Genomic DNA, 16,483 nt, shown 5'->3' with positions numbered 1-16,483 from the left:
GATTGGATTCATGTTTCCAGTTGTATTTCGGTGCTAAATGGCGTATTAACTTGCGTTTAGGTGTTATGTGTTGTATTGAAGTGCTATTTGGTGTTACTTCAGTCTCATCGCAACTCACCACGTAATCCCTGTCGCTAACAAATACACACTCACTTCAAGGACCTGGGCGTTCTTCATGAGCATGTTCTCGCGAGGAATCCGCACGTTTTCAAAGCCCAGGTAGCCGTTGTTGGTCGCGTTCATCCCCAGCTTGGTGCCTATCTCGCCTATTTTTATACCTGGGTCACAGACCAACACATGGAGGAATAGCTCATTGTGCAACAACAACAACAACAACAATTAGGTTTACATAAGACCACTGTTTACAACTTGGAAAGCAACATTAATTTCAAATATCAATATTCATCATAACTTATAAGTAAAATTTTACTAATCCTACTTTGCTGGACTAACAGTTATGTTACACATGAAAAGATGACTGCACCAAGATTGTTAAATGAAATGGACATAATGAAGAGGTAAGAAAAAAAAAGGAAGTTTATAGTACATATGTATGTATACACGATGTCCATAAAAGAATGTCCCAGTTTCAATAGAATAACACTTTAATTCAGACTAAAATCACATATAAAATTCAAGGTAAACCAACCAAGTTTTTCTTATAAATGTTTGATTTATGCACCTTTAGTTATACGGCACACATCCAATCTAAATGCCAATTCTTCCCACACTATGGTTACCAAGTCCAGAGAAATGTAAGCAATAACCTATACAATTCTGTGTCTCAACTGTGACAAATCATTATGTAGTGGCATAACGTATACACAAACTTTTATAAAGACACAAAGAAAAAAAAATTGCATGGCGTTATGTCAGACGAACGTGAAGGCCAGCGAAAAAGAGCTCTGTTGTCTCGGCCATCACGACTTATTCAATGGTCAGAACCTTTGACGTTCAACCACTCTTGTACAAAGAGATTCCAATGGGTAGTGGCTCCATCCTGTTGCCAAATTAAGTTTACAGGTTCACCCTCTACTTGGAGACATTACACTCAGGAGTTGCCATGTTTGTAGGTGGTGCTGAAGCAAGAAAACAACAAAGCAGTACTCATGCTTGCACTTATCTTTAACTGTTTGATTTACTTTTTAATTATGACATTGAACCAACACTTTACAATGCTTACAGTTGATACTATTAAAATTTATGTGGAAAATTCTTTTATACTGTATATTTAAAAAAGATTACTACTTTTTTTTAGCCATAAACCCTTTAAATTATGAGTTAATAAATTTTAAGTAATTTTAAATATGTGAATATGTTATGACTTCTACATATACGCTCCCCCCCCCCCCCCCTTACCCGAAAAACAGTGAATAGTGTAAAAACGAAAAGTATCAACAGCTATTTCTAAAAAATGCTTGACATTGAAATTAAGAAAATTCCGTATTTAATCGCATAATGTCCGCCAGCGCATAATGTCCGCACATTTCTTTATAAATACTTGAAATGGAATTTTTTAAAATCCGCTTAAAGTCCGCACCAGATAAAGCAACCTTGGCCACCCCTGAAAGGCACAGTAACGGGATGAAAAATTACTGACGCTGTAAACAATGCTTTGACTTTGAGTTGTTCATTTCTCCGGAGCGGTCGCTGAGAGGGTTTTGTAGCGTGGTGAAACCGTCCGGACTCAGAAACTCGCACTCTACTGCGCAGCTGCCTGCGATGTCACGCGAGTTGCAACGGGATGGGCTATATATAGCACAAGCCAGTACACGTCAACTCACACTACGTCACAAAGTAGGGGAGGTAGCGGAGAAGTGTTGGGGGTACATGCGCACTGTGTTTTTATACACACAGCGAGTAAGGGACAGGGAGGGAGGCTCGCCGGCGCCGGCTAATGCAGACATTAGACATCTGCCCCGTGCCATCAGTGGCCATCTCAATGAAAGATTAAAAAAATATCTTTTCACGCAAAGCGTTTATTTTGTGTAGGCTGGCTGCGGCTTCTGAATGTAAGAGTGCACACGCGAGTGAGAGAAGAAAAAAAAATGAGTGGCGTCTTCCACTAATCGCCGGCACCCAATTATCTCGACACCTGTCACATTTCTCACGTCCGCTGCGGAGGGTCGCCAGTCACCAGCGCTCTGCTAGTAAACTAATTATGAGAGAACAATTTTTTTTACTCTACACAAAACGTAAAATTTTAAGGAAAAAATTTTTTTTCTGACTTCACCTCATAATGTCCGAACCAATTTTTTCTTGTCAAAAATGTAGCCAGATTACTGCGGACATCATGCGAGTAAATACGGTTTTTTCCTTAAAAAAAAAGTAATAGTCATGTTAATCCGAAAATCGTGCTAATGCAAAGTTTAGGATGGGGAAAAAAAAAATTGAATTTATTTTTGATTGATTGTTTGATAGACAAGTGATTGGGCTCGGTGTATCAAAAAATTGTTAGGGGCCAAAAAAATTAGCATCTTGCTATAGATGCTATTTTTTATAATTTACATTTTTGATGCTAATTTCCATCGCAATTCTATTTTAGCTAATTTTCAAAATAAATGCTTTTTAAGCTAAATTAATGCTTTATTACGCTAAATCAGTTTAATGTCATTTAATTCTAAAAATATTGTTTATCAAATGTGACCTTACATATATTTTGATAGTTTTTAAAATCGTTTAAAGCACCCAAATTACTCGGAAAATTGGTGCGGTTCATAGCATCCTCCTAAAGCATTTTTTGAAGCATTTTGTAAGCTTCCGGTGCCTATTTTTCAAGCAGGAAACAAAATTTCAAACATACTAGTTCTTTTAAATCTGACATAACGACTTTGCAGGCAGAATATGAGAACAGTAAGAGAAAAATAATACTACAATCAAACATTAGCCTACGAACTGATGCCATCTAGGAAGCTGTTTAGTGAAGGTATCTACTAAACCCATCTAGCGGGAGAACTCTCTATTATGTCTACGAATGGCAGCGCTTTCTCAGTCCACTTTTTTTTGGTCCCCCCTTGTAAATGCTTTTTTTCAGCTAAATTGGAGACACCTACACTATTTAATTTGAATTTTAAATTAAAACTTACTTTTTATGCCACTAAATTTCAGCTAAATTGGAGACACCTACACTATTTGATTTGAATTTATAAAATAAAACTTACTTTTTATGCCACTACATTTATGTAGGTATGACAGACCCAAAAATAAGATAGAAATAAATGATTTTAATTGACAAAACAATACTTTAAATGATAACAGGTTTTCTAGTTTTAATAGCCACATACAGGTAGTATAAAACTGATTTATATGAACAGTATTTGATTTGGATTCACAAAACAAGACTTTTCATACAAACAGGTATGTACGTATTATCTTTGAAAGATTTGTGCAATGGGAGTGCATGACTTGATGTAAGTTTTTGGACATACGCCATTGGCAATGGCTTATGTCCAAAAAATTACATCAAGTCATGCACTCCCACTGCACAAATCTTTCAAAGATAATATCAATGCCCGGTATGGACCCGGTATGCATATTTCTCTGAGGAAGTTGGAAAAGAAAATGATTGATTTATCACAATGTTCGAATAACTTGACTTTTTTCTGTAAATGTCGCAGTAAGGGAGTCATTCCTAGAGGACTCACAATCAAATCCTATTTAGCAATGGCGTATGTCCAAAAACTTACATCAAGTCAGGTATGTACGTACATTTTAATCCTCACACACAAAGTATAAAACTGGGTAACCGACATGTAAGTATGCATATTAAATGTACAAGAAAGACGCACCTGGCATTGGCTTGTGAGTTTCTTCGTCTCGGAGCTGCACGATGAACGGGTGGATGCCCCTCCGGACGCCCTGGGTGTACAACTGTGCCACCACCACCGCGTAGTTCGCCGTCTGGCCCACTGCAAAACGTTCCGCACACTACCTCATGAGACCACATGGTACTATCCTCAAGGCAGCCATACCTGTGCCAGATTTAAGGGGAGAAAGGAAGAATTGGAGGGGAATTCCTTGCATTACACCTTCATCTTCATTTCTCGGCCAAATAATGTTAAGCACCAGCGAGCGTAGCTCTTATCGTCCCGCCTCCCTAACACAGATACACCCCAGATGAGGCGGGCCCCTTAAGAGTCCGTGCTAGTCTGAATATAATCCTATTTTGTTTTGCAGATGTCAGCAAACAAATGATATGGTTGTCTGCCAATAATTTTATAGTGAAAAAAAAATTGAAATTAAAAATTTATGTACATTAGGGTTACCACTAAAATTTTACTATTAAAATCATTGGCTTTTTGAGACCAAAAAAAAAAGGCTCTAAATACATATATATATTTGAACCAACAGAAAATCCAAACATAAAATAATAATATACAAAAATATAAAAAATTATATCAGGATTCCAAAGTGTTCCTAAAATAATTTGCCGGAAATAACTCCGGTTGACCGGAATTGTGTGTGTAAAATTTTATTTTCTAGAGTTAATTTGTTCAATGTTTCTATATAAATATTGTTTACTATTCATACAGCAGAAAGCAGCACAAGCCTACATTTTAATTTATTTCTGTGTGTTAATGCTAGATAGTAGCACTGGATTCAAATGGCTATGCGGTAAAGTATACTCCTGTTCCTAAACATGGTAGGCAACATAATTTTCAGCAGCAATTATTCAGTGATGTTTGGTTGCAATGTCTCTCAACAGATCACACACTAGCATATTATGCACATTATTGTAATTCAATATCGTACAGATCGCAGCACAAAGCTGATAGCAGGTAGCGCAAATAACTACCACAATTTTCTTGTGTGTTTATTCAGGATTGCACTGTACCTCAAACATGCAGTTCTATTGTTCACTGATTTATCTTGTGTTTCTTGATTCCGTTTCGGACAATATATTTTGCTTGTATGTTTACAGTACATGGGCAGAAATAATTACGTTAGGGCTAGGTGAATTATTATTACGGACAAGATTGTATGGTGAATTGTGATAAAGCCAAAATAACATGTCAATACAACATATAACAACGAAATCCAAGTTAATACATTACAAAGCACCAAAATACCCCAGAAAACCAGGACATTAATCACCATATTTAATCAAATCTAAACTCAGATTACAAAAACCATAATCTTTTAATATATTAAATTCAATGAACGTAAATTATTTAGCATGGAGTTAGTACCAAAATGTATGTATTAAATAGATTGGAAAAATGTTGCTTTTTGATTTTGTTAACCGTCATTAGTAACTAATTTTTACATTATGACATCAGAAGATATTACAAACGCATATATACTTGTTTATTTATTTTTATTGTTACAAGTAGTTGGACATGCTTCTTAAAAATTATCATACTATAAAAAAAGCATCGTGGATCAGTCAAATTACACTGTTTTGGTGCAGTAAGTATCACTGAACAAGTGTTCTATTTGAAAATTGAGCTATCTTTATGAATAAACAGAGTTCATAAAAAATAAAAACAATAAAACTGAAATCTCTTGCTTTAAAAACGTAATTGGCTTAAAAATAAAACAATAAAATCTTGTCTCTAATTATTATATGCATTGTATATATAAACATGTGGTAAGCGGACGTGATAGTGTAAGGCTATAAATTGATGTGAAACATAAAGAAACAAAATGGAAGTCAGCAATAGTGTGCCGGAAATGAGGCATATCGTCACATTTTTTTAAAATTGTTATTATAATTTTAAACTATTTCTGGAAATTTTATTTTCTATATAATTTGGTTGCAGTAGGGTGATTTACACTTTGTTAGGCTGGTGTACTCTACCTAGTTAAACTTTGCACCAGTGGACCGAAGCACCTTTTCTCAGGGACCTATATGATATTTTGCAAGTCTTATGTAGACGTTAGCAGCCCGTATGACATTTCTTCCGCTTACAGTCACGTCCCCGGTCTGTAACATTATTTCTCTGCATGACTAAAACTGCATACAACAGCTCTGCACGAGTTGTTATCATTTCTCAGAGACGAGCTTACCATAGCCTTTCCCGTCACGCATACGTCTTAGGTTCTCTCCTAGAAAGTCACGGCTAGGACGCTCGTTCCCAGCCTGGTTTCGTTTTTTGTACCCCCTCTCCCCCACAGCTACCCACCTTGATTCTAAGAATTTAGCCCAGGACCACTGACCTGACGTGAACCTGCCAGGCGGTGGCCGTTTTCAAGGTCGATTTGCCATAAGAAAAAATATGTGCCAGGATGGACCACCCACGACATCTAGTGGCAGAAATAGGAACTTTTTCTCTTGTCGCCAGCTCGTGGAGCTGACACCTGCGACACCTGTAGGCATCTTGCTAACTCCCCCTTTCTGTCCCTTTTACGCCGCCAGAGTACAGCACCGGCTGGCCATAAGGACCTATGCTTCCTCCTCGCGGCCTGTAAAAGTCGATTGTATGTTGCTTTCTGTGCCCGCCGGTAGAGACCGCAGCAGTCGCCCTTCGGCGCAAACAACTGAAGTCGTGGCTACGGCCACTTGGTCACCTCCGGAAATTTCCGGCCCAGAGCCGAACCTTCCCCCTCTTTTTCCCTAGGGCCGACTGCCCGATTTAATTAGGAGTTTTTGTCCGCCACGGCGGCACTTAGTACTCTGACTTCGGCTACTTACCGCGTCTTCACGGCGTCACCTCGGTTAAGAGGCTTTTTCGCGGCAATGACGAACTCGTGGGAATAAGGAATGTAGTCACCTGTGTTAAGGGATGTGATCCCAGCTCCAATAATTCAGTAGTAGTAATTAGAAAACAAGTCATGTATTAGTTTAAATTTTATTAATTTTTTTATTTTACTAAACAATGATTTCTGCCGCGTCATCCGCGCAATTTTCGGTCCGCGCCTTTCTGATGTCGGCGCGAGACATCTCCTGAGCCCTGGAGCTACACCCTGTTTGGTGAGTTACTTCGGTCTGTTTTTCCTCCCCGAATTCCCGTTTGTTAGCCTTTTCGCGCCGACTGTGTTTGACTGTCTGGAGACAGGTTTAATTCGTTTGGAATTTGGCTTGTGTTTCTGACAGGGTCCAACATTTGGGCGCCGAAATTGCACCCATCATGTTGTCCAGGACCTCCAGCTTCATTTCTCTCTAAGAAGAGTTTTCCTCCCGGCCAGAGGTCCAACTTGAAGCCCCGGGTGATATTTAACATATAACTTCTCCCTACTGCCAACGAAACAAATTATTTAAATGAATACCATTGAACAGTGCCATAGAGTACTTATCAAATAAGAAAATGTGAAACTGATACTGTAATAAGTGGATGAAACTAACCTGCTATAAAATGTCATTTTGTGTTGTTAACAGTATAGGATAACGTGTTTGAATAATATCGGGCCGGCCCCCCTTTAATAACTTTAATATATTGTAACTTATTAATACCATGTTATTGTGAAACCAAAACAAAAAGATTTAATTTACCTTTTTAAATAAAACACGGAACCTATACACCAATCTACTTATGTAGTGTTTATTTATTTATCATATACGATATACCTTATTCTATTTAAACAATCCACTAGCTCCCAAGTTGCTTGTGTGCAGGGAGTATAAATTTGTCTTGTTCACTACCTCGTGCCCCCTCTGGTAATACTTGTATTTTTCTTTATAATTTTGTCCAGCTGTTTCCTAGGCCTTTTTTTTATTAAATTAAAATCATATAATTTTAGGGCACGAGGGGCGTATCAATAGGCTGCAGGGTCATTCCAAATCAAATCATCCAGAGAAAACAAAATTTTGCACCCCACCCTCTCCAATTTTTATGAAATTTTTTTTACAGCATCTATGAACAAATATAACGCATGTTTTTTTTTATTTTGGCCAAATTCGCTTTAGTTTTTATTTTATAATTTTGTGCATTTCAACCAATCTGTTAATTGAGGTGCAAGATGAAAAAGGCACTTTTCAGTAAAAATTTAATTGTGAAATTATTTAATACTAACTAATGAATTTTACAATTCTTACTTGAAATTTCACCAGGGTTCCAAAAATCAGGTTAAAAATAACATTAGACTCATATTAAACCCTGTTTTCACTCTTTAAAGTTGGCGCTCTGTAATTTTTTTCATCTGTACAGCGATTTCCGTAAATGTTCATAACTTTTTTCTAGCTGATCCAATGAGGCTGAGAAATGTCTCATATGAAAGAGGATGAAAAGTACTATAATAATATAAAATAAAATTCATGGGTATTTGATGTTATCATTTGATAAAAAGGGAAAGAAATATTATATTGCTGAAAATATGCAGGTTAGCTCTAAATCATTATCAAATCAATAGTTAGAACAATCATATTAATTTTATTTATTATTACACATAGTTTGTGTACACTTTTAAATTAGTTAACCTTCTTTTACTTGAGATTTACATTTACAGTAAACTCTCGATTATCCATGTTAATTAGAACCCACCAATGTAAAAACCCTGGATAATCCTTTTCATGCTAAGAGCCCTCGAATTTGGATTGCACCATATATTTTCCTTCAGTATAATTCTGAGCACAAGAGAAGTCTTTGTATTTTTTCTCAGCTATTGGAATGTAAACCCTACAGCACTGCTGGAGAGACCGCCTTCTCCCTCCTTCCTTGTATTTAATTTTTTTTTCCTTGGTGGAAAGTTATTACTTCTTCTCAGTCCCTTGCCAGTTAGTCACATGACCATAAAAAAAATTGGTGGGGGGGGGAGAGGGGTGTTTTGCCAGGCAGACAGGGGCAGGCTGAAACAAACCAGGCGGCTGTGAAGCAGCTTTCAGCCCCCCCCCCCCCCCCCCAATAGGGTTTCAAGTGTGACAAATGTGATGGCTGAGGGGGTGAGTGAGAGATAGGAAGGGTCAGACACCAAACACCTTTTTGACATCATTTTTAGAGAGAGCAGTGACTCACAGCAGCAGGGATGTTGATCCCTCTAACCTCAGTTAGCTCTGCGACCCTGTTGTGACAAGAGCAGCATAGCACTAGCAGTTTTTATCATTGGTTTATTGTGAACAAGTATAAAAATTATGAAAAGTAGTTTTGTAAAATAGTTTTTTATAGTACATTAATTTATACATAAAAGAAAACAGTGTGAGTTTTGGATCAAGTAAACTGTGCAGTAAGTAGTTAGAGTAAACTGATTAAGTGTTTAAAAACAAATATTTTTTGATATTTTAGTGATATCAAGATAAAAGGCAAATTGTTAATTCATGCAGGCTACTAACTGTAAAAATGAGTTCAGATGAAGAGTTGCCATTATTACCTAAAGAACAGTGTAGTGTGGGCCTGATCACCGATTCTAATTGTCATAGTATAAATTTTACGGATAAGAAAGAAATTCTGTTAGTTTCAAAAAAACCAGATCAAGTACAAGAAATCCTTAGTTGGAGGTTAGCAAGAACCTTGAAACCTAGTTCTGATGTATGACATCACTTTCTGTACTATACAGAATATTATGAAAATTACCAAAAAAAGTGTTGTGACCCAAACAATGTCCACAAAAAAGTCATTAAAGCAGGCTTAAGACCGATTTCACTGAAATTTGCTAAAGCAGTAAAAAGCAAAAAAGGAGCAGTGTTAGTTCCTGGCAAAAAGATTTGTGACAACTGCAGGAAAAAAATTGTTTTAGACGATGATAACGGTGACAAAATAAGTGACGGTTGCAGTGACAACCCTTGACAGTAGCATGCTAACGTCAGTAAATATTAAAAATATTGATCCACTGTCAAAAAAAGCTTTAGAAAAGCACGATTTAGACACAAGTATGGCAACACTAGGAGTTTCACCGATAAAAGTAAAATCACTCTCAACAGGATCCAAGGTTAAATATGCGAAACGAAAAGTCAGTGAAATTAAATGTAAAATAAAATCAAAGGTTGCACATGTCTTGACTCTACCAGAAAATGAGTTAGAATCTGATGATTCAAATTCATCAATGGAAGCTGTATCCACAATAGCACAAAAGGCCCAAGATTTTGACAACCTTGTAAATGCTATTAAAGAGAAGCTCATAATCACCCAAAGTAAGAGAGAAAAAATTAAAATTTTAACTCTGACACCCCAATTATGGTCGAGGAAGAAAACTGCATCAGAATTTAAAGTGACTGAATACATGGTTAGAAAGGCACACCAGTTGCGTCAAACAAGAGGCATTTTGTCTATGCCCGAGCCAAAAGAAGGAAACAAAGTTCATATTGATGTATAAGAAAATGTCAAAGCTTTTTATGAGGATGATGAATTTAGTAGGATCATGCCAGGAACAAAAGATAAAGTTAGTATTGCAAGAAATGTCCATATTCAAAAGCGTTTAATGCTCTGTAATCTTGAGGAACTGTACTCAGCTTTTAAAGAAATGTACCCTAATGCCAAAATTGGACTATCAAAGTTTTGTGAACTTAGGCCCAAGTGGTGTGTAACAGTTAATCAAAGAGGAGTTCATTCAGTATGTGTTTGTTGCATTCATCAAAATCCTGTACTACTTATAAGTCCAATAATCTGGATAAAATAAAATTGAAGGAATTAACTAAAATGTTAATGTGTGAAGATGTAAAAAGAGAATGCATGTTAAGAATGTGTGATAAATGTCCTAATTCTGACAAATTGGATGATTTAGTTAAAACAACACTGGAAGACTATGATGATAAAAACCAAATAATATTCAAGCAATGGACAAATACTGACCGGAGCCAGCTTCAAACAATGGTCCTACCATTGCCCGAGTACATTACACTTTTAAATGAAAAACTTGAAACCTTGATACCTCATTCTTATATTTCAAAGCACAAACTGAATACATAAAAAAGAGGAAAGAAAATGTATCCCAAAACGAAGTGCTTTGCTTTATGGATTTTTCTGAAAATTACGGATTTATCCTTCAAGATGAGATTCAAAGTTATCATTGGTCCCATGCATCTTGCACACTACATCCAGTAGTAGTTTATTACAGAGACAATGATAGCTCCTCTGTTTCACAGCAATCATTTTGCTTTTTATCAGATTACTTGAAACATGATGTAAACTTTGTTTATGAAGTACAAAGCAGAATTTGCAGTTACATGAAAGCAAAACAACCAAAAATTACAACAGTAGAATACATCACAGATGGCTGTGCTGCACAATACAAAAATTTCAAGAGTTTAGTCAATCTTTGTTTTCATGAAGCAGATTTTAGTCTAAAAGCTTCTTGGACTTTTCATGCCACAAGCCATGGAAAATGTGCTTGCGATGGTATAGGTGGCTCAGTTAAACGATCTGTTACAAGAGCCAACCTCCAAAGACCATATAAAGACCAAATTTGCACACCAGAAGAAATGTTTAATTTTTGTAGCAAACACTTTTCAAAAATAATATTTCAATTCATTAATATAGATAGTGTAGAAAATGTAGAACCAAAGTTGACTCAACGTTTTAGTGAACATAAATCTGTACCTGGCACAAGATCTTTCCATTTTTTCCAACCTCTATCTAATACTGTAATAGCAGCAAAACGGATAAGCAGTGACAAAGATTTTTCATCGAGGTATAGTTTATCGCAAAAACTAGAACTTCCAAATTTCCAACCAAATACCTACATAGGCTGTGTGTATGAAGATAAGTGCTTCATTGGACTCATTTTGGAGCTTGATGATGACAATAAAGATGCTTATATCAATTTTATGCACCCTCACTGGCCATCACAGACATTTTTTTGGCCAGAAAACCGAAATGTTGGACGAGAGGATAAGTGCTGGGTCCCTTTTACAAATATAATTTGCTCCATAGATGTTCCACAATTAAGTGCTCAAGTTTGATGAATGATGTTCAGTCTTTCTAAAAAAAAGTGTTAAAAACATTAATGCTGCCTGGCTAAGGAAACATTAAGTTTTATATCAACAAAAAAGGTAAGCCAAAAAATTAAATAACTTTATTAATACCTATAATTTTTAACACACTTTAACTACCTACTCGACACTTGAATGTTACCTAAAAATCCTAAGTAGTAACCTTTACAAAATTAAAACTACAGTACACTCCCTATTTAACGCGGTTGTCGAGGGACATAACTTTTACCCGCGTTGTTGCATAACCGCGATGTTTCGATGTGACCAAGGTCAAAAGGCATAAAACACCGCCTGTGTTCTAATAGGTCGGCAAGCACGCACAGTATAGACGGCCCGCCTTTGTGCGGACTTTACATCCGCAGTTTCCACTAAACACGGGTGAAAAAATAAAAATAATAAATTTTAAAGATAAATATTAAATGTTGAATTGTTTTATTTTTCCGCGTGCCGCGCACAGTTTGTCGCACGGCCTACGAGCGCGCCACACGCCGCCATACACACGTGCGGCACACAAGCTGCTGCTGCCAATCTCGTGGTGTTAGCCACAGTATCTGCTTCGTCAGTGTCCGTAACAAAGTAAGTGCAGTGTGTGCGGTTACACACGATTCTGTGGTGAAAGTATTCTAAAAAGAAATGCCGTTGTGATACTTCAAACCGAATATGAATCGCAAAGTACCGAGTTTGATTGACAAAATAAAAATTCTAGATTTACTTACAGATAGCTTGTCTTTTGTAGAAGCAGGCCGCAGATACAGGAAAAAAACGATTCTAGCATTCGTACAATAAAAAATAAAGAATCGTCTATCGTGTCAAGTGGTTAAACTTTATTATCCATGCTTACAGTAAATTATAAATGGTCACATGTGGGAAACAAAAATTGCGCCAATTTAATTTTAGCGCAATCAGTGACGCCGTATTAAAAACCGTGTTAAACTTTGTCTTTACTTATTTCACCAAACGCTGTGTCGAGTTGCTGAGTGTGTGTGGCTCGGATCGGCAAGTGTTATATTCCCCAGCCTCTGTTTAAAGGTCGGGAGCCTGCTACACATAAACATTTCCGGGACTTGTTTACTACCTCACGGCAAAAGTGGTACAGTATGGTTCACGTAAATATTGGACCACTGGGAATTCCTGGGCAAAGATTAAAAATACGCTAGCCGATTTACTTTACTATTTAATGTTAAAACATTATACCAAAGTAAAAAGATGAACTTGTATAATACAATGAATTACCCAATAATATTACGTCTGTAGGTTTAAGTTGTAACAAAACATTTATATACAGATGTCCAGTAAAGTACCAATTAAGATTCTGGAGTGGAATTTTAAACACCGGACTACCTGATTTTGCCTTGTACGCAGCGACGCTGCTCAGTCAAGTGACTCATGCTCTGCCTGTGTGCTGCGTGAACACATTCCCTCCCCCACTCCCCCTCGTGTTTCTGCCCGCTCTAATCTATACCTCTCTCCATGTTCTCGGCTAGCCTCTCCCTACCCAGCGCTTGCCGACAACCAAGCCTATCCAACATCAATCCCTAGCCGAGTCACGCTGGACAATGTCGCTGGATGGTGGGCTTTATCAGGTCCCCTGTCCGATGCTTCATTTGTGAGATAAAGCGACGTTAAGAACTAGTGTTTCAGAAAATATCACTGGGCTGGATTGGACCATAATTTGAAAACCCTACAAGATAGAGGAATAATGTACGGAGATATCTTGTTTAGAATTTTACTGCGGACATTTTCTACGCCTAGGCTTTTTTCTGCCCGATGCTTAGTTTGTTAGTTACAACGCAAAATTATCCTAATCGGCTGTCAACCATTTATTCCATTATTATTATTCATTTCTGACTGGGGGACATGGTTTGACCCGCGATATACCCGATTCCACGATCAATCGGGGCGCGATATACCGGGAGTTTACTATATGATTAGTTTCATTAGCCTATTAGTGTGTATAAGCTATTTGTTATGTGTAATAATAAAATTAATATACCTATTTGTTCTAACTATTGATTTGATAACGATTTACAGCTAACATGCATCTTTTCAGCAATATAATATGTTTTTCCCTTTTTATCGAATGATAACATCAAATACCCATGAATTTTGTTTTATATTATTATAGTACTTTTCATCCTCTTTCAAATGAGACATTTCTCAGCCTCATTGGATCAGCTAGAAAAAAGTTATGAACATTTACGTAAATCGCTGTACAGATGAAAAAAATTACAGAGCGCCAACTTTAAAGAGTGAAAACAGAGTTTAATATGAGTCTAATGTTATTTTTAACCTGATTTTTGGAACCCTGATGAATTTTCAAGTAAGAATTGTATAATTCATTAGTTAGTATTAAATAATAACTTCACAATTAGATTTTTACTGAAAAGTGCCTTTTTCATCTTGCACCTCCAATAACAGATCAGTTAAAATGCACCATTTTATAAAAAACTTATAAAATAAAAACTAAAGCGAATTTGGCCAAAATAAAAAATACGCGTTGTTATATTTGTTCATAGGTGCTATAAAAAAAATTTCAACAAAATCTGAGGGGGTTGGGTGTAGACCCCTGGATGATTTTAAATGGATTGACCCTGCAGAAAATTAAAGCTTCATAATTTCCAGTAAAATTAATGTTTATTTTGGTACTTTTCTGCAATTTGCGTGACCTGTAGACACTCTGTCATCAGAACATGCAGAACTGCATATTTATGTAAAACATATGCAAATGCATTTATGTACAAACACGTATCCTTCTCATTCTCTAAAATAAAGGTTAACAACTTACAACTGATTTTAAAACTAGTAACTCCAACATTTAAAATCTAAACTACCATAATTAGGGATGATATTATATGGAGAATCGCGATAAACCTAAATAAAACAGAAAAGCAGTCAATGTACCATTAAACACCGAAATGGATGTTAATTCACCATGTCCATAATGCATCAAAATCCAACTAAACTAATGAAATTAATCAGCATTTTAGCAAAAATTAACTTAAATAAAATAAAGTAATTTACAACATAATAAATTCAATTAATGTAGTTTTGTCAGCATGAAGTTTGTACCAAAATGTACCTAAATTGATTGGTAGAAAAAAATGACCTTGTTTGAGCTTGCATTTCTTATCAGTAATTCATTTTTATATTTCTGACATCACCTCTATACATTTTCCATACACACAATCATTTGCAATATTTATTTTTATTCCGATTAGTTCTCCCCAAGACATACACATACGATATATTAGTCAAAATGGCAATATTTTGGTGAAATTAGTATTAATGAATATCTGAGTATATTATTTGTTCAAAAACACTTATTTCTTGTGAAAAAAAAAAAAAAGGATTTATGAAAATTAGGGATGGGGCGAATCCTGATTTCCTCGAATCCGAATCCTAACTCAAATCCTCGACTGGAATTGCCGAATCTCGAACCCAAACCCGAATCTTTTAACAGATGATGTCCACATATCTAATCTAAGTGAGATGTATTATGCTAGCACTAAAAGTCCCTTGACTTTATCATTTATCACATGTAGTTTGGTACATTTCTGGTATAGCCTAAGTGTATATAAAAACAAAAAATTTTTTTGAGAAATTTCAGTTTTCGTACAGATTAGCGGTTAGGATTTTTTCTATAAATAAGCTAGAGGTCTGCGAGCCTAAGAATTTTACTTCGAGCCGAGCTCGAGCTTTTGTGGTACAGTTACACTTTTGGGAAATTATTTTATCTTAAACTTAGTATAATGTTTGAATAAAGTATTAAAATGAAGTGGGCTTATTAATTTTGGGTAACTATTTACAGTGTGTGTTTACATTTTGGACTGCTAGAAAAAAATAACATTTTTTTTCATTGAATCTTACCTGTTTCCATTGGTTCATTAGTAACTGATATCATCCAACTAACATAACCAAGTATATGTTTGTGTAAATGTAACATATCTTTGGGAAAATTTGATCCTAGTCAATTTTTCTGGAGTCCTTACTGAGCTTCAACAAACTTAGCACCAAGTACATTCACGTTGTTTCAACATTTCCACTTTTCAGCACAATAATTCTGAGAGAGATTTTCACAGAGTCTTATTAAATTCTGTTCTTTAATCTATCATGCAGAACAATAATTTGTTCTGCACGTTCAGGAGTTAAATTAGCTCTACGATTGGAGATTGTGTTTCCAGCAGAAGAGAAGCATCTCTCGCTGGCAACCTGCGTGGCTGGAATGCTTTAGTAAAATTGCTTAACCTCAAAATTAGTGTCATAAATATCTGTAACTGGTCATTAAAGTTTAATCAATTGAAAGTAATAAAAATATAAGCATTTTACTTCATTCAATTTACACTTGCAAAAAAAAATACACACATAAACCTACATGGAAATTAAAGTCTTTTTCAATATCCTGAAGTCTGAAATATGTTTACTCATGTCATTAAATGTAGAGCTGTATTGAAGAAGCCGATTTTGCCAATATTTAGTTGAATCTGCATTTCTGCAGACTTCCGATACAGTACGCTTGTTAATTTTCGGCCGATATTACTGAAAAACGAAAGAGACTGCCATAACCTAAAAATCCACGAGTACCATTTTCACTTTTCGTAGTAGTACTGCATTCTTTCACATCGCATTATTTCTTAGCAACATGTGCCAACCGTACATATCAAAGTTTAACATCCTTTTTTTTTC

At 36.0% G+C, this 16,483-nt stretch overlaps 1 protein-coding gene across 1 annotated transcript in view; it reads right to left on the bottom strand.

The window, feature by feature from the left end:
• The window catches only part of LOC134540864 (probable peroxisomal acyl-coenzyme A oxidase 1), a 68,513-nt gene that overhangs the window by 37,038 nt on the left and 14,992 nt on the right, over positions 1-16,483 (bottom strand). Inside the window, exons 5-6 of the mRNA XM_063383877.1 lie at positions 3,789-3,908; positions 154-278 (exon numbers count right to left, since the gene is read on the bottom strand). Of these exons, the coding sequence (XP_063239947.1) occupies positions 154-278; positions 3,789-3,908 (245 nt within the window). The remainder of the gene's footprint in view (positions 1-153; positions 279-3,788; positions 3,909-16,483) is intronic.

This window comes from Bacillus rossius, chromosome 17 (assembly GCF_032445375.1).
Source record: "Bacillus rossius redtenbacheri isolate Brsri chromosome 17, Brsri_v3, whole genome shotgun sequence".
In the NCBI taxonomy this organism is placed as follows: Eukaryota; Metazoa; Arthropoda; class Insecta; order Phasmatodea; family Bacillidae; genus Bacillus; species Bacillus rossius.
This window is presented reverse-complemented; position numbering and strand designations above follow the sequence as displayed.